At 37.9% G+C, this 26,508-nt stretch overlaps 1 protein-coding gene across 1 annotated transcript in view; it reads right to left on the reverse strand.

Annotated features, from left to right (window-relative positions):
* Positions 1-26,508, reverse strand: part of capn1 (calpain 1) — a 65,624-nt gene that overhangs the window by 18,443 nt on the left and 20,673 nt on the right. The window contains exons 3-5 of the mRNA XM_051719701.1: positions 24,730-24,799; positions 10,219-10,337; positions 3,313-3,446 (exon numbers count right to left, since the gene is read on the reverse strand). Coding sequence (XP_051575661.1) covers positions 3,313-3,446; positions 10,219-10,337; positions 24,730-24,799 — 323 coding nt within the window. The remainder of the gene's footprint in view (positions 1-3,312; positions 3,447-10,218; positions 10,338-24,729; positions 24,800-26,508) is intronic.

The raw sequence follows: 26,508 nt of genomic DNA on the forward strand, positions 1-26,508 counted from the left end.
CATATCTGTCTGCATTAATGGTGCCCTCAAAGATGTGCGAGTTACCCATGCCACTAATAACCTGACGCTAATAACAGCTTGGATGGTCCTTTTCCTCTTTAGCCCGGAGAACAGGACGGCTGTGTTTTTCAAAAACTATTTGAAATGTGGAATCATCTTACTTATATTTTCTATTCACTTTTTATTTTTATTCTAATTTTTTTTTTATTATTATCTCTGTCTTGTTGTTATATTTTTGTGCACTGGAAGCTTCTGTCACCAAGACAAATTCCTTGTATGTGTACGCATACTTGGCAATAAAGCTCATTCTGATTCTGATTCACCAAAAAAAACGAAATGTGGACTCATCGGACCAAAAAACACGGTTCCACTGTTCTACTTTCCATCTAAGATGAAACCGAGCCCAGAGAAGTCGGCAGCGCTTCTAGACAGTGTTGATGTAGGGCTTCTGCTTTGCATAGTAAAGTCTTAACTTGCATCTGTGGATGCAGCGGTGAGTGGTGTTGACTAACAAAGGTTTACTGAAAGTAATCCCAAGTCCATGTTCATAATATACATTACAGATGAATGATGTTTTTTAAGACAGTGATGTCTGAGGGATCAGAGATCACGTGCATTCAGAAGTGGTTTACGCACAGAGATCTGACCGTATTCCTTGAACCTTTTAACTATATTGTGCACTGTAGAGGGTTAAATGCCTCAATTCCTTCCAATCTGTCTTTGGGGAACATTGTTCTCAAAGTGCTGGATGATCCTTGCTCTTGAAGGACTAGGCTGTTTTTGGAGGCTCCTTATATACTATGACACGATTGCCTCGCCTATTTAACATCTCCGGTTTCACATTGCCTTGTTATTTGAACTCGTCAGATTGTTATTAGTCTTAAATTGCCACTGTCTCAACTTTTTTGGAGCGTGTTGCAATCATCTGATTTGAAATTACTGTACATACAAAAAACAATAACATTCACAAGGTAAAACATCATATAATGTGTAGTTGTAGTGTTTTCAATTTAGCAAAGGGTGAATATAATTTACAAATCACTCCTTTTTTGTTTTTAATAGCATTTTACATACTGTCCCAACTTTTTTGGAATTTGGGTTGTACTCCTTTATGGTGTTTTTTTTTTTCTTCCCCACGGCACCCCAACCACTTATGCTATTGAAAACAGTCCTTTATTTTAAAAGTTTAATATTAACATATAAAAACAATGTAGCCTTGGAGTCTTTTTTAAACATTGCCTTAAGTATAGACATAGCACAATGTGCTTAAGCTAACAACACACAAACAATTATAAATTTTCATGTCTTTATTGAACACATTCCATTAAACATTAACAGTGCTGTGGAAAAAGTGAATCCCTAGGCTAAGGATGAGGAAAAAAAAAGCTAACTAAAGTCAACCTGCAATCCAATTAATGAAACGAGATTGGAGGTGTGGTTTACAGCTACTTTGACTTATAAAAGCACTCAAACATTTTGTATTTGCTATTCACAAGAAGCATCTGCTGATGTGGACCATGCCTGACAAAAAAGAGATTTCAGAAGATCAATAATTGTTGCTTTGCATACATCTGGAAAGTTATCTTGAAGAGCTTAGATATTCATCTGTCCACAGTTAGACAAACTGTATTTTTTTCTCAATACCGTAGATAAGTAAACGTACATGGTATGAAAACCATCAATTTTCATACCATGGTATATCGTGAAACCGGTATACCGCTGCAAGCTGCTGCTTTAAAAAAAAAAAAACATTGCGGCGCACCTGTAGTTTGCCAAAATGTCCCTTGACACTCCACAACGCTACTGGGAAAATGTTTTGTGGATTGATGAAACTGAGGTTGAATTGTTTGGTAAGAGTATATATATGTATATATATATATATATATATATATATATATATATATATATATATATATAATTCTTGTCAATATTGTTGTTTAATTAATTTTAACGACAGGTCTATAACAGACCGCAGTAGGACTATTAGGCTGCATTTACCTATCGCACTTAATCCGATAGTTTGAGATATATGATTTTTGTCCACAGCTTGCACTCTCGTAACACATTAACGTCTGTTTACATTAATATCACATCAAAACAGAGAATATTTAGCCCAATATAGAGCACTTGGAGAAATGCTAGAAATTTGAATGCCAAATATGACGGATGTATAAAAGGAAGTCCCGCCTTACAGGTAAAAGAGTCAATCACCAGTCAGATACAGACATTGCCTGTCAGTCAACTTGAGGATACGTATGCGCATTAGCTGGACCAGCCTGAAAAATAGCGTTTTTTAGCGTGATCTGAGCTAAAGAAGCACTATTTACGATTCCACTGTTGTCAGATTTTACTGCTGATTTGAAATATTTTGATTGATCGCAGGGCCGGTACCAAGATGCAATCTTTGGGGGGGCATTTTGATCTTTAGGGTGGGCCGGCTGTAGTCAAACAGCAGGCGGGTATCAAAATAAGTCAATATTTGGCACTTCCGATACTTTTAACATCGGTGGCTATTAAAATATTGAACCGCGGCACTCCTAGCCAGTCGTGTCGCAACCCAGTTTGGAAACCACTGTGCTAGGGCATTTGGTGTGATTGCTTATTGATCCAAATCAAAAGAGTGGGATTTTGTTTGTCTGTTTTATCAAAATCCCTTTCAAGTCAAGACAGTTCTTTGGAACAAACACAGGCAGCTATATTCTATGGATAAAATTGGCATAAAAGAACAGCACCTATCTACTTGAAAGGGGAGAGACCAAATTCTCCAAAATGGTTGGCCATGATTCTGATCAAAGAACATATTTCAAATCAGCAGTAAAATCTGACAACAATGGTATAATAAAATGTGCTGCTTTAGCTCAGATCATACAAAAAAACAACAAAAAAACCCCCTCTATTTCTCAAGCTATTGCACATGTGCATTTTAGAGTTGACTGACAGGCGACGTCTGTATCTCTAAGGTGATTGGATCTTTTACCTGTAAGGCGGGACTTCCGCCATATTGGCAGTTCCAATTTCTCCCATTAATTTTAATATCAGTGCTCCATCTTGGGCTAAAAAGTCTCTGGTTTTATCGCCCATCAGGTAAAATAAAAATATCATGCCTCTTTTCTAAGCCACATGATTTCAGGTATCTATGTCCATAGAAAAAACAGTGCGGGACGAGTTACTACTTGTTAATACTCAGTGTTAAGTGTTTGTTCAAATCCTGACCCTAACCCCAGTAATAATCGCAATAGTAATTGTGACGCCTTAGCAAACACCACTAATAAAATGCACAGATGCATAAAAACAAGGCATGGTTTGTCATACTTGGCATACGCTTTCTCCAGCAGGGCGCTCCAGAATTCTTCACCCTCCGCTGAGTGCACAAACAACAGTTTACTATCCTTCACGGGCAGCCGGTCATCAATTACCACATCCACCCACTCACCAAACTGCCAGAACTACAGACAGAGAGAGAGAGAGAGAGAGAGAGAGAGAGAGAGAGAGCACGCTAGGTTTCATATACAACCACTTACACTGGAAATCCCATAGCCAAGCTGAATCTTTGTAATCAGTTAACACCAATCACATTAGTGCATTGTGGTAACTTGCAGTTTTTAGCTAGCTATTAATATAGAGACAGTATGCTACATTTGCTGTTAAATTTTGGGGGGAAATTGCACCATAGCAAAAAAGGGAAGAATTCAAGGTTGGCTAAATAAATGTGTAAAGCGGCAAGATCCGAACTGGGAGACAAGAGGCTGTACTGTTTGACAGGAAGTCAATGGAGGAAACGCTTCGGTACACTGAATGAACTTTTGTGTGGGAAAAGCTTATTAATACTTTAACATGTTTGAAAAAAAATTAAAAAAAATAAATTTGCACTGCACATAACAGATTTGTATTTGCACTGTACATAACAGATTGTATTAGATTTGCACTACCCATGTGTATGTATGTATGTGTGTGTCTGTACGTATGTGTATAATTAGTTGTATTTTTTATTATTATCTATGTCTTGCTGCTGTCATTGTTGTACACTGGAAGCTCCTGTCACCAAGACAAATTTCTTGTAAGTGTAAGCATACTTGGCAAAAAAGATGATAAAATGTATTCATTTTGGAGGAAGCTATATTTTGAGACTGCTACCAAAAGTAGCTGTTTTATAAGAGAAGTCACAGACAATATTGTGACAGATGCGATGTAGTGATGTAAGGGCCTTTATATGATTGGCCTACAAGGTGCACATGATCCAAGTTGAATGTGGAAGCTAGTTGTAGAATGCAGTTGTCACTCGTAAATTACCGAAATGTGTGTGTGTATAGGACCCCTACATATGAGCCCAAAGAGCTATTCAAATAATGCTTAAGATGGATTGGAAAGTTAAATAAAATGCTGTTCTTGAATCATAATTTTCTACCAGCAGTTTCTTGTCGGGTTTTTGATTACTTACAAAGAACACAGCAAGAAGAAAATGAAGCATATTTTTAGGACCATAAAGTTTTTTGGAATAGTGACATTATTCTCAAGATAAAGTATATTATTCAAATTGTAAAATAATTATACATCATGACAGTACTTGTACTTTTTGTAATGTATATTTCTTTATACTTACTTTGCACTTCAATCTCTTGCGGATTTTTAATCTCTTGAATCTGATACTGGTGGTATTAAAATGTTTGTGAAAATGTGCTTTAAATGTCATGTAAATAATGTCAGAAATCTTAATGCTCCTAAAATTAACTTCATATTCTTTACTTTGTCTTTTGATTTTGGGGTTGAATATGACCAAGACATGTTCTTGACAAGCTTCGTCAGATTCACCCGTAAACTGTTTAAAACACTCTGCATAATTTTGCCTCTATTTCAAAATTATTTCCCTCTATCCTCCAGAGTTTCACTCACTCTCTCTCATAATTATGTTGTACAGACACTCGGTACATTTTATGCTTCTAATTTAATCTTAATGAGTCCTGGATGAGCCAGAGAGACCTAGCAAAAAAACAAAACAAAAAAACACACACACACACACACACACACACACACACACACACACACACACACACACACACACACACAAATACAGACCTTCATCCAGCACTGTGTGTGTGGGTGTGCTGAGACGCACGAGTGAGTGCACTTGCATCCTAAACAGCCTTGTGTTTTTATTCACTGGCTCATTCATGCATGATGCACGTGTGTGTATTTTTGGAGCATCAAAGTATGTATGATCATTTTATGATGATATATTTAGCAGAGTCCCATTACATTTTGTGAGTAGTGAAAGTCTGATTACAGTTTTGTTTTCTTATTGCTTTGAGTTATTCTGTATTGAGGCACCTACCTTCTCACACTAAGAAAAAGTTAGTTTTTTTGGACATGTTAGCATGGAAATGCCATTGTTTTTTAACATGTATCATTACTATAGCATGTTTTGTTTTTGAAGATGTACCAAAGTAATAATGTACCATGGTTTTCTTGGAAGTACATTGGAGTAAATACCATGGTATATCAATATGGTAATTGTTCTGTAACATTGTATACCTTAAAGTACCATGGCATTACAGGCCTCAACAGTAAGTATTTGATTCTGATTGGTTGACAGATGTTCTAAGGCAATTATTTTCCAGTAAACGTACGGCTATGAAGTAGTTCCAGGTCTTGACCGCATAACGGTTCCATATCACTTCACCAAATTATTTAAGTTATTTCTAAGAGCCGCACAGGCTACCACAACAAAATAACCATATAAAACAAAAACACTGGTTAAGTACATCAGATAAGAAAGACATACAATGTCTATAATATCCTACATTTATTTCAATTTTGGTTGAAAAGCACTCTTGCGCTCCCTCTCTTTCTCTCTCTCTCGTCTCAACAACACTCACACACGCTGACACACATACAGTGATGAACCAAAACATTATGACCACCTGCCTAATATGCTGTTGGTTCTCCGTGTGCCGCCAAAACAGTGCCGACCTGCTGAGACATGGACTCTACAAGACCCCTAAAGGTGTCCTGTGATATCTGGCACCAAGACATTAGCAGCAGATCCTTCAAGTCCTGTAAGTTGCGAGGTGGAGCCGCTGTGGATCGGACTTGTTGGTCCAGCACATCCCACAGATGTTCAATCTGATTGAGATCTGGGGAATTTGGAGGCCAGGGCAACACCTTCATCATATTCCTCAAACCATTCTCAATCAATGTGTGCAATGTGGCAGGGCGCATTGTCCTGCTGAAAGAGGCCACTGCCATTAGGGAATACCATTGCCTTGAAGGCGTGTACCTGGTCTGCAGCGATGTTTAGGTAGGTAGCACGTGTCAAATTGACGTCCACATGAATAGCCTGACCCAGGGTTTCCAAGCAGAACATTGCCCGGAACATCACACTCTCTCCACCGGCTTGTCGTCTTCCCACATTGCATACTGGTGCCATCACTTCCCCAGGTAAACGGCACACGTACAGGGCCGTCCACATGAAGTAAAAGAAAACGGGACTCATCGGACCAGGCAACGGAACTCTTCAGACCAGACAACCTTCTTCCACTGCTCCAAGGTCCAGTTCCAAAGCTCGTGTGCCCATTGTAGGCACTTTCGACGGTGGACAGGGGTCATCGTGGGCGGGAAAGCCTTCGTTGCCCTCGCACATCGATGAGCCTTGGGCGCCCAACACCCTGTCACCGGTTTGTCCCTCCTCAGACCACTGTCGGTAGGTACTCACCACTGCTGACCAGGAGCAACCCACAAGCCTTGCCGTTTCAGAGATGCTCTGACACAGACATCTGGCCATAACAATTTGGCCCTTGTCAAAGTCACTCGGGTCTTTACTCCTGCCCATTTCTCCTGTATTCAACACATTGGCTATGAGAACTGACTGTTCGCGTACCATCTAATCTACCCAGACTTTGACATGTGGCCTTGTTAGAAGATGATCAGCGTTATTTGCTTCACCTGTGTAATATTTTTGCTCATCAGTGTACATACGCACACACACGCATACAAATACACATTGAGACTTGAGTCGCGACCAACAAACAGAGCCGCACCCCCACGACTTGTTCAATACAACAGTTTCAAAATTATCAGAAATACATTTTAATATGTTCAAATGTATTTTGCCTTAATCAGCCTCGCATAGTGTTAAGTACCTCGCGCACCCCCTCTCTTTCTCTCTCTACGAGTACCGCAGGCCTCCGTTGCTAGTTCTAAAGTGATGTTTTTGAACTAGCAATGGAGGCTCTGGCTGTATCAAAACATGATGCTGAATCAGTGGTGGAAGAAAGTAGTTCCACTCACAAGAGCGTTTTACGGCAGAAAACCAGAAAATGTCTTGATACAAAACCCTGAACGATGTCTTGAGGTGTGGTAACCGTGGTATAAGCGGAATAATTGACTCCGCCCCAAATTATTGTAAAATATGACATGCGTTGTGACCGCATTACCACATCGGGATGAGGATTATTTTTCAATAATTCAACGGCCCGTCGTAAATTATACCTTACATAATGTAACTGGATTTAAGCTTTTTCATAAACACTTGCTGGAGAACTTTTACTATAAAACATTACTGATTGGTTTATGATTTTTAACCTGTTCTAAATGAGGACACATCTTCTATTGCTTTTAGATAAAACAATACATTAGCCTATTTCAGAAAGGTAAAAAGGTAGCTGCAAGACATCTGATTTTTAAATCGGTGTTGTCTTTTACATTTACAAAAGGGTGCAATGAATCAATATAACCCAAACAGCACAACGTTACAGCTATTATTTATTAGAAAGAAAATATCTGGCTGTTAACAAAAATGCGTAAAATGATAAAGTCAAAAGACTTAGCCAGTTCATATTTTCAAATCTTAAGTAAAAAAGTGAAATGAGAAAAGAAACACTTTAATAGACGATTCTACGATGACTTACTACAGACTCAAGCTTCATAATACTGGAGATCACGCAGTGCTTTTCATTAAATAAAGTTGTATATACGTGCCTAATGCTTATAAAGAAAGATGCTAATAAGAGAGCAAGACACAACGTCCAGAGACCGTTGCACTGCGTCTCGCTATATTTTCAGCGCTTTGTGTAGGGGCGCCACGTTTTATTAGACGCTGTGTCATTTAAAAAAGAAAATTCAACCTTTTAATCATGTCTCTGTTTTATTCGTTGCACTGCATCTGTTTTAGCCCAAGAATGCGATTGGCCAGAATGGCCCATAAGTCATCATCAGTACTTGGCACACATACAAAATTTCATATGCTCATTTTAGCATTCAAATGTGCATTTTTACCTTAACCCTATAATGCCACCTGTATCAAATTTGATGCACTATTTTCTAAAGCCTGTGCATCAAATTAATCAAAATTTTGCCGAAAATCCTGTTGTCTACGATGTATTAGATGTCTGCTGCCACCTGATGGACGTTTCCAGGCATATCTTGAAGGAAAAATATTTTTAAAAATGTCCGCTTTTGCATTGCATGCACTCGTTTTTTTTTTTTAATGGGAAATCTTTGCTGATTTTAAGTAAAAGTGACAGTAATTATAATATTGTTACTGATATTTTAAAAGGAGAACTTGCTGAATATAAGCAACTTGGTTAAAATTTTGCATATTATTTTATTATTATTGTATCAAATATGATACTACAGGCTTTTTTATGTCTCTAAAATAGCCATTCCATTCATGCCCACCACATAAAAAATAAAAGAGACATATATTTTATAAGATATATTTACAGTGTAAACTAATATTTCTGTGTATTTTCATATATGCAGCCTGCTCTGTCATTATAAAGATTTCATTATTTTACATTACAAGCTATTATGATATCATTCCATAAGTTCCTGAGACCCAGCAAAAAAAGTTTTAAATTTCCCTTTTTTAAAACGTCAATATAGTGTTTGGTGCATAAAATACATATGATTAAAAAAAATTTTTTTTTTTTAAAAATAATATTTTATTTATGTTGTATTTGATGTGCTGAATTTAACTGTGATACATTTCAATCCATATTTATAGACCAAGGAGAGGAAGTTATCATGGCCAAACTCTCAAATATTTCATATCTCTGAAAAGCCCAGGGAGTCCTCTGATAATATCCCAAGACACTGCAGCATGTATGGGCTAAGAAAAACTAAAATAACAAATATCCTAAACAAAAATGAATTGCTGGGCATCAGGAGGATTATGACCTTTAAAGCCTAATATATCAAATATGATACATAAAAATGATTTATTTATTTTTATAGATTGTTATAGTTTTGTTTAATGTCAAAAAAATACTAATTTTCTAACAATTCTTTTATATGTCTGGCTTTATAGAGTTGAATTCAACAAATATTTGAATTTCAAATTTCAATTTGAGCTAATTATAAATTACTAAAGCTAATTATAATGCTAATAATAATTACTACAGACTAATTCTAATCTAAATCATAACCCTACCCCTGTAATATTATAGATATTACAGTTTCATTTTCTGTTAATGCACGATTTTCTGTAAAGCTGCTTTGAAACGATGTGTGTTGTGAAAGGCGCTATACAAATAAAAATGACTTAAAAGAAAAAAAAAAAACAATTGACTATTTATAAAAATATTATTAATAAAAAAATTAAACAAAATTGTCCCCAAACTATAGCGAAGTAAATCTGCACACACAAAGCCACTGACATGTGAATGCACTAGCATTATTATATCACAAGAAGAACAGCCTAACCATGTTGCCTTACCCACACATTGTTGCTAGGCAGTGCGCTATAATTAATAATTAATTAACCATTAACTGCACCAGAGAGTGAGACGGTCTTAGTTCCTCCTAATTTCATTCTGTAAAACATTCAGCAGTATGTCAGTATTGATGTTATCATCAGTTAACAAATGAGGTACCACAGGGTTCGGTCCTCTGCCCTCTCCTCTCTTCAATAAATGTCGCTGGGATGAATCATCCCAGGATGACACACAGACAGGGTCAAAATTTGCTAAATGTGGGTAAAAATTGGCTTTGGTGAGTAAAGTAAATGCCTTTGTAGGTAACTGAAACAAAAAATGGTTTAAACTAAATTGTAAGAATGATATTTTGATAGTCACTGATGTAAGTGATTCAAGCTATTCAAATCAAAGACATCTAAAATCACAACTTCTACCATGCAAAATTTATCTAGGATGCCTAAAGTTTTTTTACTCCAGAACTCCCTGTGGCAACACGTATAGAATATTTTAATGTAAAATGAGGTACTTGGAAGTGGAAGATTCCAGCATAGTCGCTGTCGAAGGTCTGTCCATGCGGCACCACGCGGTGCAGGAGGGTATCATTCAGAGTCAGAGATGCAATGGCCGCTAACAACCAACAATCACCTATGAAAAAGAGACATCAAAATAATGGACAGTCAAGATCAAATCAAGATCAAGCAGAGATAGAAATTGTAACTTTTTAATGTGTTAAAAAAAAGCACATAATTAATGCAGTATCTGTTTTTTCCCTTCATGAAACTTCACTTTCCCCACTTCCTGTGGCTTAAACTGGAATATATAAACTTCCACGAGGTACATGCTTGACTCAACTGCACATCCTAGCACAGAAACTGATTGTGTGGAGCATTGCATGTGACACATAATAAACACAGGAGCGGATTTACTGTACAGAGAATGGAGACTTCTCCTGCAAGCAGTGAGCCAGGTGTGGGAGAGATGCGGGCAAGCAGCTGTATCTCTTCACATCACCCAAAAATGCTTATTCACCATCATCTGAATCACTGCCAAAAACAAAGCCGCGTGAGAGAGACCCAGCATGTGCGCGACAGAGACTGAACAAGAAAATATAAGTTTCGAGATTTTAAACTTCAGCATTCAACTTGTTTTATATCTGTATGAATAGTGTCTTATAATACATTGGCAATGTACACTTAAGTATATCTTGACAATCATCAATATCTTGATTTGAATCTGCCCATTTGATCCTATTAAAAAAGTCGACTGGAATAGGCCCAACTTTTAATTACAGTATGTCCACTGATTTTATGGCATGTAAACATACACTTGTATCAAAGATTAATAGCTGTAAAAATGTGTTTAACTTTATCCACAAAAATATTTATTTTAACATACTGTACATAAATAAATGATCACTAACCAGTTTAAATTTTTTGAGACAAAGTAAATATATTTATTGTTTTTATAAATGTACCATGATTAATAGTGATTAATCATAGAAAATTGTTCCATTAATTAGTTAAATTTGAAAAGATTCACATCCCTAATGTTTTGTAAAAATTGCAACGCTGGGCATTTAGAGTTGCATAATTTCACCAGTGTTTTTATTAGACATTATGGGAAGTTTTGAACTCACAACAAAATTCAACACACACACACACACACTAATATATATAGAGAGAGAGAGAGAGAGAGAGAGAGAAACTCAGCAAAAAAGAAACGTCCCTTTTTCAGGACACTGTACTTTAAAGATAATTTTGTAAAAATCCAAATAACTTTACAGATCTTTACTGTAAAGGGTTTAAACAATGTTTTCCATGCTTGTTCAATGAACAATAAACAATTAATGAACATGCACCTGTGGAACAGTCGTTAAGACACTAACAGCTTACAGACGGTAGGCAATTAAGGTCACAGTTATAAAAAACTTAGGACACTAAAGAGACCTTTCTACCGACTCTGAAAAACACCAAAAAAAAAAAAAAAAAGATGCCCAGAGTCCCTGCTCATCTGCGTGAACGTGCCTTAGGCATGCTACATGGTGGCATGAGGACTGCAGATGTGGCCAGGGCAATAAATTGCAATGTCCGTACTGTGAGACGCCTAAGACAGCACTACAGGGAGACAGGAAGGACAGCTGATCGTCCTTGCAGTGGCAGATCACGTGTAACAACACCTGCACAGGATCGGTACATCCGAATATCACACCTGCAGGACAGGTACAGGATGGCAACAACAACTGCCCGAGTTACACCAGGAATGCACAATCCCTCCATCAGTGCTCAGACTGTCCGCAATAGGATGACAGAGGCTGGACTGAGGGCTTGTAGGCCTGTTGTAAGGCAGGTCCTTACCAGACATCACCGGCAACAATGTCGCCTATGGGCACAAATCCACCTTCGCTGGCTCAGAAAAGACTGGCAAAAAGTGCTCTTCACTGACGAGTCGCGGTTTTGTCTCACCAGGGGTGATGGACGGATTTTATCTCTCAATAACGTTTATCGTCGAAAGAATGAGCGTTACACTGAGGCCTGTACTCTGGAGCGGGATCAATTTGGAGGTGGATGGCCAGCAAGAACTGGCAAATCTGGTGCTGTCCATGAGGAGGAGATGCACTGCAGTACTTAATGCAGCTGGTGGCCACACCAGATACTGACTGTTACTTTTTGATTTTGACACCCCCCACCCCACCCCCACCCTTTGTTCAGGGACACATTATTACATTTCTGTTAGACACATGTCTGTGAAACTTGTTCAGTTTGTTCAGACGAAGATGTTAAACTATAGAGATCAAGACAGAATTCCTTAAAAGCATTATTAATATCAATGGCCGAGGTAAAAATTTCACCACCAGCAGATTTCACTGAGGGAATGGTAGAAAAGGACTCTCTCTGCTTTATATATCTAGCCAGAAGTTTTCCTGCTTTGTCCCCCGAGTCGAAGTATGACTGTCTTGCCCCGAATAGCCAAAACTCCACCTTCCGCGACAAAATAGTGTTATATCTGTATTTCAATCGGGTAAATTCTCTGAGACCATCAGATGACATTCGGCGCTTCAGCTCTGCCTCGGCACTTTTAATATACCCTTCCAACTCCATGAGTTCTCATGCCTTGGATTATTTGATGAATGAGGCATACTGTATGATCTGGCCCCCAAGAACCACCTTTAGTGCCTCCCAAGCCACACCTACAGAGGATACTGAGGACCAGTCGGTCTCCATATAAACATTGATTTCAGCCTTTAACATTTGTTGGAATTCAGGATTTTGCAAAAGGTATACATTAAAGTGCCAACTATATGATTTATTTTTCTCCATATGTGGCAACACCTCTAAACTCACCAGGGTGTGATCTGAGACTAAGATGTTTCCAATTGAGCAATCCACAACAGATGAAATGAAGGACTTAAAACTCATTTTTTAACCACTCCACAGAATTCATATTAGCAAACTATAGTTTTGGCAAGTCATTTAGGACATCTACTTTGTGCAAGACACGAGTAATTTTTCCAACAATTGTTTACAGACAGATTGTTTCACTTTTAATTGACTATATCACAATTCCTGTGGGTCAAAAGTTTACATACACTAAGTTAACTGTGCCTTTAAGCAGCTTGGAAAATGATGTCAAGCCTTTTGGCAATTAGCCAATTAGCTTCTGATTGGAGTCAACTGGAGGTGTACCTGTGGATGTATTTTAAGACCTTCCTTCTGTAGGGCTTTTTGTTTAGATCAGTGTTACTATCAGAAATAATTAATTATTTCTTTAGTTATTAATTAATATTTTAATTAATTGAATCTAACTCATTAAAACATCATACGGGGTTCCAGTAAATGTAGTGTGCTACATTTAGGAGTGGGTTTGGTTATTAGCAATAATTAATAATTATCAAAGATAATTATTAATTATTAAAATCAATAGAACATTGATGAGAATCAATGTTAGCTTTTTTAATCCTTTAAATCAACAATTATCAAAGATAATCACCAATCATTAACATCTATGATACATTAATTAAAATAACACTAGCTTAATGATCCTTCAAAATCAACTATTGTCAAAGATAATTATTAATTATCAAAAATCAATAGAATATTAATAAGGATTAACATTGACGGGGCACCACCCTGAAATCAAGGACTAATAACCAGATGGTATAACAGTCTCAATATTAGATTGTTTTCTTAGGAAAATCGACATCCGAAGAATATCGATTTTCGGGAAAAAACAATGAATGAAGGCTTGAATCAGAGCACTGACATCCTGTCAGCATGACACAGGTGTATGCAAAACAAACCAAAACACTTCTCTTTGTAATATAACAAAGTTTATTTATGCAGCAATATCAATTAATAATTAATAAAATGCAGTCAATAAACTTCTGACTTACAACTACAAACTAAACAGTGATATGATTAGATATGGAAAACAAAATAATCCTATAACACATGAGGGTGTGTGTGTGTGTGAGTAAGGAGATATGCGCACAAAATGGCAGACGTGACTCTCGTGGAGAGTATGTCACGTGAGACTTCCGGCCAGAGAATATGGCCGCGAATGTGGGCGGAGAGAAACCAGTCAATGGTAGCTTAGGGACAAAGCTGAGGTTTATCACGAAGCTATCTACTAGCCAAAAATGTGTGCGAGAATGTTTGTGAGGGGTCGCGCGTGCGTGCGTGCGAGAGAGAGAGAGAGAGAGAGAGAGATAGATAATCAAGTGACGGCCCCAAAGCCGATTTCACGATTGTGGGAGAGAAAGCAGCTGTTAGTTTATCACTCAGAGACGCGGTGGACGGCTCGTAAACCGTCCCGCGGTCTTTGATTCTTTAATGGATAAACTCAGTTTGCCGGTCTCACCCATGATGGCGGAAATGCACAACAGTCAAATGTGGTTGAACTACAATACAGCAAATCAAATTTGTGATAATTAATACCCTGAGTATTAATAATGAGCGGACATGGCAGTCCGTAAATTGTACAAGCAAAAACCTTGAAACACAAGAATAACACACTATAATATTCTATCTCTGCCCAGACGTAAACCTCTTACTTGAATCGCATGAGGATGCAGAATGTGTGTTCATCCGTCCTTTAACTCAGACTCGGTTCCTCGAGACTCGGGTGATGACGGGAGGCCGTTTCCTCGCTCTGTCGGCGGCTGCTGATTCTCGGCGGGCTGGCGGAGAAATCAGCGATGTCGACTTGATTGAAGATGGAAGAGAAATCTTTTATCTCTTCACTTCTGCAGGCAAACGGATGAAGATGCGGATTGCTCGGCGGTCTCCTTCGGATCTGTTAGAGTGTTCGGTGGAACACAGAGTAATCTCAACTCGTCCAGCGAGATGGAGATTGTATGGCCACAGTTTCAAGTCGGACGTTACTTCCTTGTGCCACAAGGCTGCACCTGAGAGCAGCGATGAGCTGCGTCTACGCACGGCGAGCAAAGTTGCTGGAAGCAAATCCCGGAAGCATTTTAGAGGTATTTCTACTCCTGATGATGTCATGGTTGAGGTTCGTTCTGTCGTGTGCCTCATCCAATAGGAGATGAGAGTTCGATCCTTTAGTGAGCAAGGCTTCATGGGATTTGTAGTCTGTTTTGGACTCCCTTTGTTTAATTTTGGCGCGGTTTTTATCAGTAAGATTTATGACTTGGTATGTGGGGGCCTGAGTTAGGTTTTACGACTGTGTTAGGACTGCCTTTGTCTTCTATCTGAATACATGAGGCCCAACACTTCAAACTCAGTGCCTCTTTGCTAGACATCATTGAAAAATCAAAAGAAATCAGCCAAGGTCCACAAAAAATTGGGTGATTTCTTTTGATTTTTCAATGATGTCAAGCAAAGATTTGTGGACCTCCACAAATCTGGTTCATCTTTGGGAATAATTTCCAAATGCCTGAAGGTACCAGGTTCATCTGTACAAACAATAATAAGCAAGTACACACGCCATGGGACCACGCAGCCATCATACCGCTCAGGAAGAAGACGCATTCTGTCTCCTAGAGATGAATGTAGTTTGGTGTGAAAAGTGCAAATCAATCCCAGAACAACAGCAAAGGACCTTGTGAAGATGCTGGAGGAAACAGGTAGACAAGTATCTATATCCACAGTAAAACGAGTTCTATATCGACATAACCTGTAAGGCTGCTCAGCAAGGAAGTAGCCATTGCTCCAAAACCGCCATAAAAAGCCAGATTACAGTTTGCAAGTGCACATCGGGACAAAGATCTTTTTGGAGAAATGTCCTCTGGTCTGATGAAACAAAAATGTAACTGTTTGGCCATCATTATATTTGGAGGAAAAAGGGTGAGGCTTGAAAGCCGAAGAACACCATCTCAATAGTGAAGCATGGGAGTGGCAGCATCATGTTGTGGGGGTGCTTTGCTGCAGGAGGGACTGGTTCACTTCACAAAATAGATGGCATCATGAGGAAGGAAAATTATGTGGATATATTGAAGCAACATCTCAAGACTTCAGCCAGGAACTTAAAGCTCGATTGTAAATGGGTCTTCCAAATGGACAATGACCCCAAGCATACCTCCAAAGTTGTGGCAAAATGGCTTAAGGACAACAAAGTCAAAGTATTGGAGTGGCCATCACAAAGCCCTGACCTCAATCCAATAGAAAATTTGTAGCCAGAACTGAAAAAGCATGTGCGAGCAAGGAGGCCTACAAACCTGACTCACTTACACCAGTTCTGTCTGGAGGAATGGGCCAAAATTCCAGCAACTTTTTGTGAGAAGCTTGTGGAAGGCTACCCAAAACGTTTGACCCAATTTAAACAATTTAAAGGCAACGCTATCAAATACTGACAAAGTGTATGTAAACTTCTGACCCACTGGGAATGTGATGAAAGAAATAAAAGCTGAAATAAATCATTCTCTCTACTATTATTCTGACATTTCACATTCTTAAAATAAAGTAGTGATCCTAACTGAACTAAGACAGGGAATGTTTTCTAAGATTAAATGTCAGGAAATTGAGTTTAAATGTATTTGGCTAAAGTGTCTTTAAACTTCTGACTTAACCTGTGTGTGTATATATATATATATATATATATATATATATATATTAGACCGTACTGTGCAAAATTTGTGAAAAATTTTGCATAGTGAGGATTTGTTAAAAATTTTGCATAGTGAGGATTTCTTCAAAAATAGTGCCATAATTAATTTTCATTTTTCAATTAACATCATCCAAAGTCTAGTAAACATAAATAAAAAAATAAAATAAAAAAAACATATTTGGTGTGACCAACTTTGCCTTCAAAACAGCACCAATTCTCCAAGGGACACCTGGACACAGTTTTTCTTGGCTGTTGGCAGATAGGATGTTCCAAGCTTCTTGGAGAATTCGCCACAGTTCTTCAATTGCTTGTCTCTTCATGTAATCCCAGACTGACTCAATGTTCAGTGGGGGTCTCTGTGGGGCCATGCCATCTGTTGCAGGGCTACATGATCTTCTATTCTATTCTATTTGCAGAAGGAATGTTTGGGAGTCTAAAATGTATATTACCTATTGACACACTACCGCTAAAGATATAAATAGCCATCTTAAGACAAATGTTTTTGTTAAACATCTTATGTGCCTAAGACTTTTGCACAGTACTGTATAATATATATATATATATATATATATATATATATATATATATATATATATATATATATATATATATATATATATATATATACACACACATATACACACACACACACACACACACACACTACTGTTCAAAAGTTTGGGGTCACTTGCCTGAAATGTTTCTCATGATCTTAAAAATCTTTTGATCTGAAGGCGTATGCTTAAATGTTTGAAATTAGTTTTGTAGACAAAAATATGAGCCAACATATTAATTTATTTAATTACAAAATGAAAATTTTATTTAAAAAAGTTTTTGAAATGGATGACTTGGACCGAATAATTATGAAAAGCAGCCACTGTGTCCAATATAGATGGGAACTCCTTCAATACTGTTTAAAAAGCATCCCAGGGTGATACCTCATGAAGTTGGTTGAGAAAATTTCTGTACATTTCTGCTAAATCTAGGTAAAGTGTGGCCACTTTGAAGATGCTAAAATATAACATAGTTTTGATTTATTTGGGATTTTTTTAGTCACAACATAATTCCCATATTTCCATTTCTATTATTCCATAGTTGTGATGACTTTACTATTATTCTAAAATGTGAAAAAAAAAAATAAAAAAAATAAAGAATGAGTAAGTGACCCTAAACCTAAACAGTAGTGTGTGTGTATGTGTGTATATATATATATATATATTACAAGCAGTATGGGTAAATTCATTAACAGCTAAGAAATTTAAAACCAATAAGAACTATTGATATTGGTGATATATTTGCTGGTACAATCAAAATAATACAAAAAAATACCAATCTCTATGTAATGTAGTGTGTTTAATATACAATAAATACCATAAAACAGATTTATAACGGAACGGCACAGAAAACAAAAAAAATCACTGGGAATAGTTTATCTATTATTTACTGAATAGGCTCCATTGTGTGAATATAGAAACATTTTTTAGCACTAATGCCAAGTGTTACATTTATGATAGTTGATATTTTTGGGCAATGTAATAATTTTTCCATTAGCTGAGAATAAAAAAAAAAATATTACAGGTCAAATACTTGCTTGGAAAATTGCTATATTTGTTTCAAAAGTTTTAGCAATTGTGTCAACTAGCTTTTTCGCTTTTTGTGCGCATTTAGCAAGCTGTGACAGTTAATATAAAAAAATTTAAAAAACGCCAAAACTGATGATGTTATAAAGTTCAGAGTGCCAGCTATTTTTATTTGTAGTTTTTACCAGGGTTGGGGAGTAACGGTATACATGTAACGGGATTACGTATTTAAAATACAAAATATTAGTAATGGTATTTCACTACTGTTACAGTTTAAATCATTAGTAATCAGAATAGTTACATTCAAAAAGTATTTTGATTACTGAAGAGATTACATAGCATTTTATTGACATATATTTGATTTAATGTTTCGATTATTTAGTTTGAAAACAGTTATCCATATAAATTATGCGATCCGCGGAGTGTTTATACAGCAGTGATACATTTTCTTATGATGTATTACATTCATACAAGTTCACACTGTTCCACGTCATTGTGGAAATTTCCCTTGGGGGCTTAATAGAGGAGCAACATAATGTTTTTACAGCTTAAGAAAAAACAGTTAGAAAAGCTTTGACAGATGAAACATAAATGCAATAAATCCATGATTACATGACATGTCAATGTTTTTTATGCGGTTAGGGTATTTATTTATTTATTTATTTTTACAAGAAATGCTTACTAATGTAGCCTTTAACATCGTATAGAAAGCTACAGATAATATTTTTCTGCATCATTCTACGATCAGAAAAGGATATTGTTGTGTACACTCTGTGGAGTTTTGAAGTTTGGAGCAGTAAAAATATTTAACCTTGTGTAAATTGTCATGTTAACATTTAGCTTTATGCTAAGCTAAAATGCTATTTCTTTTATTTGGGGGGGGGGATTTTCCCCTTTTTCACCCAATTTGGAATGCCCAATTCCCATTGCGCTTTTAAGTCCTCATGGTTGCGTAGTGATTCGCCTCAATCCGGGTGGCAGAGGACGAATCTCAGTTGCCTCCGTAATATCTAAAAATCCTTAACACAAGATAAATTCAACTGAGTAGCAAAATTGCATAAGATTTAAGATAAGTGAATGTTCTTACTTTATTTGTACTTGTTTATAGTCAAAACAAGTAAAATAATTTGCCAGTGCTAAAGAAGTAATCCAAAGTAGTTAGATTACATTACTGACCTCGAGTAATCTAATGGAATATGTTACATATTAAATTTTACAGCATGTAAATTGTAATCTGTAGCAGAATACTTTTTAAAAGTAACATTCTCAACCCTGGTTTTTACCCATATTTACTGAAAATTGACTGGCATCTGCCAAGCGACGAATGAATTTGTGCCACAATACTGTATAGTTTGACTGGATGCACGGCCTTTGACATCAACAACAAAAGACTTCCCATTATGGGAAGTGTTTTCTCCTACCTTTAGTTAATAAGCTTATTTATTTTACTATCCTAACCATGCACAATCTTTTGATTAGTTGTATTTCATTTTATGCATTTGCCGTTGTTTTTCCCTGCTGTTCGCAACCCTATCAGAGAGACATGTGACCCACTAGTTGAGAACCACTGATCTAAAAGAATGACGTTCTGTTCTCCTCACTAAACTTACATCAATAAACCACATTCCTCAGAGCTGTAAGAAGCAATTATTATGGATAAATAAAAGCCTGAATGGCCACAGGAATGCATAACATTTAGTACAACACTGTACTGTTGATGAGTTTTGTCTTTATTAATAATTTTGTTGAAGCTATAAATATTAATTCCGCTTCTGTGAGGCTTTAGTTACAACCCCAAATCCGAAAAAGTTGGGACAGTATGTAAAATGCTAATAAAAATAAAAAGGAGTGATTTGTAAATTATATTCATCCTTTGCTATATTGAAAAAACTACATCTAAATATTATATGATGTTTTACCCTGTGAATTAATTTTTTTTTTTTTTTTTTTTTTTTTTAAATGTACAGTAATTTAAAATCAGATGATTGCAGCACGCTCCAAAAAAGTTGAGACAGGGGCAATTTAAGACTAATAACAATTTGATGAGTTGAAATAACAAGGCAATGTGAAACAGATGTTAAACAGGCGAGGCAGTCGTGTCATAGTATTTAAGGAGCCTCCAAAAACAGCCTAATCCTTCAAGAGCAAGGATCATCCAGCACTTTGAGAACAATGTTCCCCAAAAACAAATTGGAAGGATTTTGGGCATTTCACCCTCTAGAGTGCACATTATAGTTAAAAGGTTCAAGGAATCTGGTCAAATCTCAGTGCGTAAAGGGCAAAACGAAAACCACTTCTGAATGCGAGTGATCTCTGATCCCTCAGACGTCACTGTCTTAAAAAACATCATTCATCTGTAATGGATATCATGAACATGGGTTTGGGATTACTTTAGTGAACCTTTGTTAGTCAACACCATTTGCCGCTGCATCCACAGATGCAAGTTAAGACTTTTCTATGCAAAGCAGAAGCCCTACATCAACACTGTCTAGAAGCGCTGCCGACTTCTCTGGGCTCGGTCTCATCTTAGATGGAAAGTAGAACAGTGGAACCGGGTTTTTTGGTCCGATGAGTCCACATTTCAAATAATCTTTGAAAAACACAGCCATCGTGTTCTCCGTGCCAAAGAGGGAAAGGACCATCCAAGCTGTTATCAGCATCAGGTCCAAAAGCCAGTGTCTGTATGGGCCAGGGGTGTGTCAGTGCCCATGGCATGGGTAACTCGCACATTTGTGAGGGCACCATTAATGCAGGCAGATATGTAAACATTTTGAAGCAGCGTATACTGCCATCCAGCACCGTCTTTTCCAGGGACGTCCCAGAATTTTCAGCAGGACAACTTCAAACCACATACTGGCCAAATAAGCAGAGAGTGTGGGTGCTAGATTGGCCTGCCTGCAGTCCTGACCATCTCCAATTGAGAATGTGTGGTGCATTATGAAGCCCACAATACGGCAATGAAGACCCCCTACAATTGTGCAGCTAAAAACCTGCATAATGGATGAAAATTTCACTTTTTACATTTAAACTTGTGTCTTTAGTGCCTAAATGCTTAAAAAGTGTTATTAGAAGAAATGGTGATGTTTCACAGTGGTAAACACTCGACTGTCCCAACTTTTTTGGAGTCTTTTGCAATCATCTGATCTGAAATTACTGAACATTAAAAAAACAAAACAAAAAAACAATGAAATTCACAAGGTAAAACATATAATGTGTAGTCGTAGTACTTTCAATATAGCAAAAGGTGAATATAATTTACAAATCACTGCTTTTTGTTTTTATTAGCATTTTCATACTGTCCTACCTTTTTTGGAATTGGGCTTGTAATTCATATCTCTGATTTAGCAAATGCAATGTTACTAATTCACAAAAAATTATCAGTCTTTGCTGTAATCAATCTCTCATCCAAACAGTCCTGTATTTTTTCCTCAGATTCTTCTTTTATATCTACATACTCCAGGGTCTGGGATCCCTCAACCATGACAATTTATTACCCCAAACAAAACAAAACAACCATTTTTGGAAAATGACCTCGTCCATTACAATGAACAGAATGTGTAAATATGTGACTTAAATTATCTACCCATTAGGAACAAAGATATCTGTCACAAGAGAGGCACAGTAATTTTGTTTCCATATTTACTCAAGCTTTTAAAGTCATTTTAATTTGTATAGCGCTTTTCACAACACACATCTTTTCAAAGCAGCTTTACAGAAAATGATGCTGTAATGTCTCTAATATTTTAAATTTCTTAAAGTTCTCATTTAGCAGTTTCAATGAAAAATGTGATTGAAAATCATGCTTTAAAAATGATTTGTCTTTAGGCCCTTAGTAAGCAAGCCAAAAGTGACTGTGGCAAGCAACCAAAAATCCCTTGGGAAAAACTAGACTTTGCTTGGGGAGCCAGTTCCCCTTTGGCTATACAGCATGAATATAATGCCAATCTAGTACGTATACAAGTTATGTATCTTTTGAGTAAACTGAGATGATGTTGGTGGGCAATGTTTAAAACTAAAGGATATTGATTGAACCGTAAGATTAATGATTAAGTGTAATGCACAAATAAAAACAGCAGTCTTGGTTTGCCACAAACAGCCTGATCAATCACAACTCTTCTGTCAGACTGTGTATGTTTGAACATTGTATCCCTGCCCCTTAATGACGTCAAGGCATTAGCTGCACTGCTGCAATACAGCAACTTTTTATTTAATGACCGTAGGGTCAGAGTTTTAATTATGTGTGAGGTGCTATGTTTGGAGTAAATATTACTCCATTTTATTATAGCTTTGCCTACCTACCTACCTACAGTGTGTGTGTGTGTATATATATATACACACACACACACACACACACACACACACACACACACACAACCAATCAAAACTTTTGAAACGCTTGATTGAATCATGATCTTAAAAATCTTTTGTTCTGAAGGCGTATGCTTAAATTTTGAAATTAGTTTTGTAGACAAAAATATAATTGTGCCACCATATTCATTTTTCATTATAAAACAAATTTTATAAAAAAAAAAAAAACATTTTTGAAATTGATGACTTGGACCAAATAATAAAGAAAAGCAGCCAATAAGTGCCCAACATAGATGGGAACTCCTTCAATACTGTTTAAAAAGTATCCCAGGGTGATACCTCAAGAAGTTGGTTGAGAAAATGTCAAGAGTACATGTCTGCAAATTCTTGGCAAAGGGTGACTACTATGAAGATGCTAAAATATAACACAGTTTTGATTTATTTTGGATTTTGTTTAGTCACAAAAATTATAATAAAGAATGAGTAAGTGTTTCAAAACTTTTGACCGGTAGAGAGAGTGTGTGTGTGTGTGTGTGTGTGTGAAATATATAAAATATTAATATATATAATAGAATAAAACATATGAATCAGCCTGACTAGCAGTTTCACCAATTAAAGCCATTTTTAAGGGTCAGGTTAGTTAGAAATAGCTTTTTAAATGATGCGTTAAATAGCTTTTTTTTTTTTATGTCTTTGTAATTAAAGTGAATGGTGACAGAGACGAAAAATCTGCCTAACATCTATTATGTTCCATGGAAGAAAAAGTCATTCAGGTTTGGAACAACATAAGGAAGAGTAAATGATCACAGAATTGTAATTTTTAGGGAGAAATATCCCTTTAAGGTAACAACACATCACAACTTTTACTTTTTACAGTGTATGTATACACTGATGAGCCAAAGCATTATGACCACCTGCCTAATATGCTCTTGGTCCTCCACTTGCGGCCAAAACAGTGCCCGCTGAGGCATGGGCTCTACAAGACCCCTAAAGGTGTCCTGTGGTATCTGGCACCAAGACATTAACAGCAGATCCTTCAAGTCCTGTAAGTTGCGAGTTGGAGCTGCCATGGATCGGACTTGTTGGTCTAGCACATCCCACAGATGCTCAATCAGATTGAGATCTGGAGAATTTGGAGACCAGGGGAACACCTTGAACTCTTCATCATGTTCCTCAAACCATTCCCAAACAATGTGTGCAGTGTGACAGGCCGTATTTTCCTGCTGAAAGAGGCCACAGCTGTCAGGGAATACCATTGCCATGAAGGGGTGTACCTGGCCTGCAACGATGTTTAGGTAGATGGCATGTGTCAAATTGACGTCCACATGAATAGCCTGACCCAGGGTTTCCCAGCAGAATATTGCCCAGAGCATCACACTCCCTCCACCGGCTTGCCGTCTTCCCACAAAGCATCCTGGTGCCATCACTTAGGTGATGGCGCACACATACATGGCCATCCACATGATGTAAAAGAAAGCGGAACTCATCAGACCAGGCGACCTTCTTCCACTGCTCCAAGGTCCAGTTCCGACACTTGCGTGCCCATTGTAAGTGCTTTCGACGGTGAACAGGGTTCATCATGGTCACCTTGACCGGTCTGCGGCTACGCAGCCCCATATGCAGCAGGGTGCGATGCACTGTATGTTGTGGCACATTCCTCCCGTAACCATCATTAACATTTTCTGTGACCTGTGCCACGGTTGACCTCCTGTCGGTTCGGACTAGACGGGATAGCCTTCGTTGCCCTTGCACATCAAGCCTTGTCATTTCAGAGATTCTCTGACCCAGTCGTTTGACCATAACAATTCTGCACTTTTCAAAGTCGCTCAGGTCTTTACACCTGCAACACGTTGACTACGAGAACTGATTGTTTGCTTACCATCTATTCTACCCAGTCCTTGACATGTGGCCTTGTTAGGAGACGATCAATGTTATTCACTTCACGTGTGAGTGGTCACAATGTTTTGACTCAGTGTATATTTATACCAATTTCATTCAGAGTCAGAGATGTAGTAAAGTCAGGGTTCACTAAGATAACATCCTTGCCCCTCATGTTACTGCCGTGATGATGAAGACAGACTCACCCAGAGCTCCCTGACAGATATCAGTGCGAGTGGCTCCATCCATGATGAACTGGGGACGCGAACAAATATCCTGAAAACACACAGTTACAACCGTATGAAACACACTTACAGATGCATACACAAAGGGTTGTCTTTAGTGCCTGGGATTGGGGCAACTGGAAATTTTGTACCAGGCCCTTTGATTGGGGGGGGGGGGGGTCCTTGCATATATAAGCGATCATCTACAGTCAGCTGATCATTATTACAAAATAAACCCAGAAAAGTTGATCAGGTCCTGAAGCGATAATGAATGGCTGACAGTACATTATTCTCCTTATCACATGACTACTCACCAAATACATAAATCGACAAGGAAATATTGATTTCAGTTTAAATTATTTTATTTGGTGAGAAGAAAAAGACTCTTGAAACTAGCATGTTAGAACAAAAATTGCCTTCTGCTCTCTGTGACTGATTCATGTTTGTTAGATTTTAAATGACTACTGCATGCATTAAAATGTGAAAGCACTGGGTGTGTCATTCAAATTCTCTCTCAAAAGCACACTGTTTTCTTGCTAGACTCTCATGTCTGGTTTCCTATAAGGGTGAGAAGGATAAACTAATGTTCTCCTGAGAAATAAGAGAAATCATTTCAGCTCTTGACCTGCACATAGCAACAAACCTGAGATACACTATATTGCCAAAAGTATTTGCTCACCCATCCAAATAATTGAATTCAGGTGTTCCAATCACTTCCATGGCCACAGGTGTATAAAATGAAGCACCTAGGCATGCAGACTGCTTCTACAAACATTTGTGAAAGAATGGGCTGCTCTCAGGAGCTCAGTGAATTCCAGCGTGGTACTGTGATAGGATGCCACCTGTGCAAAAAGTCCAGTCGTGAAATTTCCTCGCTACTAAATATTCCACAGTCAACTGTCAGTGGTATTATAACAAAGTGGAAGCGATTGGGAATGACAGCAACTCAGCCACGAAGTGGTAGGCCACGTAAAATGACAGAGCGGGGTCAGCGGATGCTGAGGCGCATAGTGTGCAGAGGTCGCCGACTTTCTGCAGAGTCAATCGCTACAGACCTCCAAAGTTCATGTGGCCTTCAGATTAGCTCAAGAACAGTGCGTAGAGAGCTTCATGGAATGGGTTTCCATGGCCTAGCAGCTACATCCAAGCCATACGTCATCAAGTGCAATGCAAAGCGTCGGATGCAGTGGTGTAAAGCACGCCGCCACTGGACTCTAGAGCAGTGGAGACGCGTTCTCTGGAGTGACGAATCACGCTTCTCCATCTGGCAATCTGATGGACGAGTCTGGGTTTGGCGGTTGCCAGGAGAACGGTACTTGTCTGACTGCATTGTGCCAACTGTGAAGTTTGGTGGTGGGGGGATTATGGTGTGGGGTTGTTTTTCCGGAGCTGGGCTTGGCCCCTTAGTTCCAGTGAAAGGAACTCTGAATGCTTCAGCATACCAAGAGATTTTGGACAATTCCATGCTCCCAACTTTGTGGGAATAGTTTGGGGATGGCCCCTTCCTGTTCCAACATGACTGCGCACCAGTGCACAAAGCAAGGTCCATAAAGACATGGATGAGCGAGTTTGGTGTGGAAGAACTTGACTGGCCTGCACAGAGTCCTGACCTCAACCCGACAGAGCACCTTTGGGATGAATTAGAGCGAAAACTGCGAGCCAGGCCTTCTCGTCCAACATCAGTGTCTGACCTCACAAATGCGCTTCTGGAAGAATGGTCAAAAATTCCCATAAACACACTCCTAAACCTTGTGGAAAGCC

This window comes from Myxocyprinus asiaticus, chromosome 2, assembly GCF_019703515.2.
Source record: "Myxocyprinus asiaticus isolate MX2 ecotype Aquarium Trade chromosome 2, UBuf_Myxa_2, whole genome shotgun sequence".
NCBI classification, from domain to species: Eukaryota; Metazoa; Chordata; class Actinopteri; order Cypriniformes; family Catostomidae; genus Myxocyprinus; species Myxocyprinus asiaticus.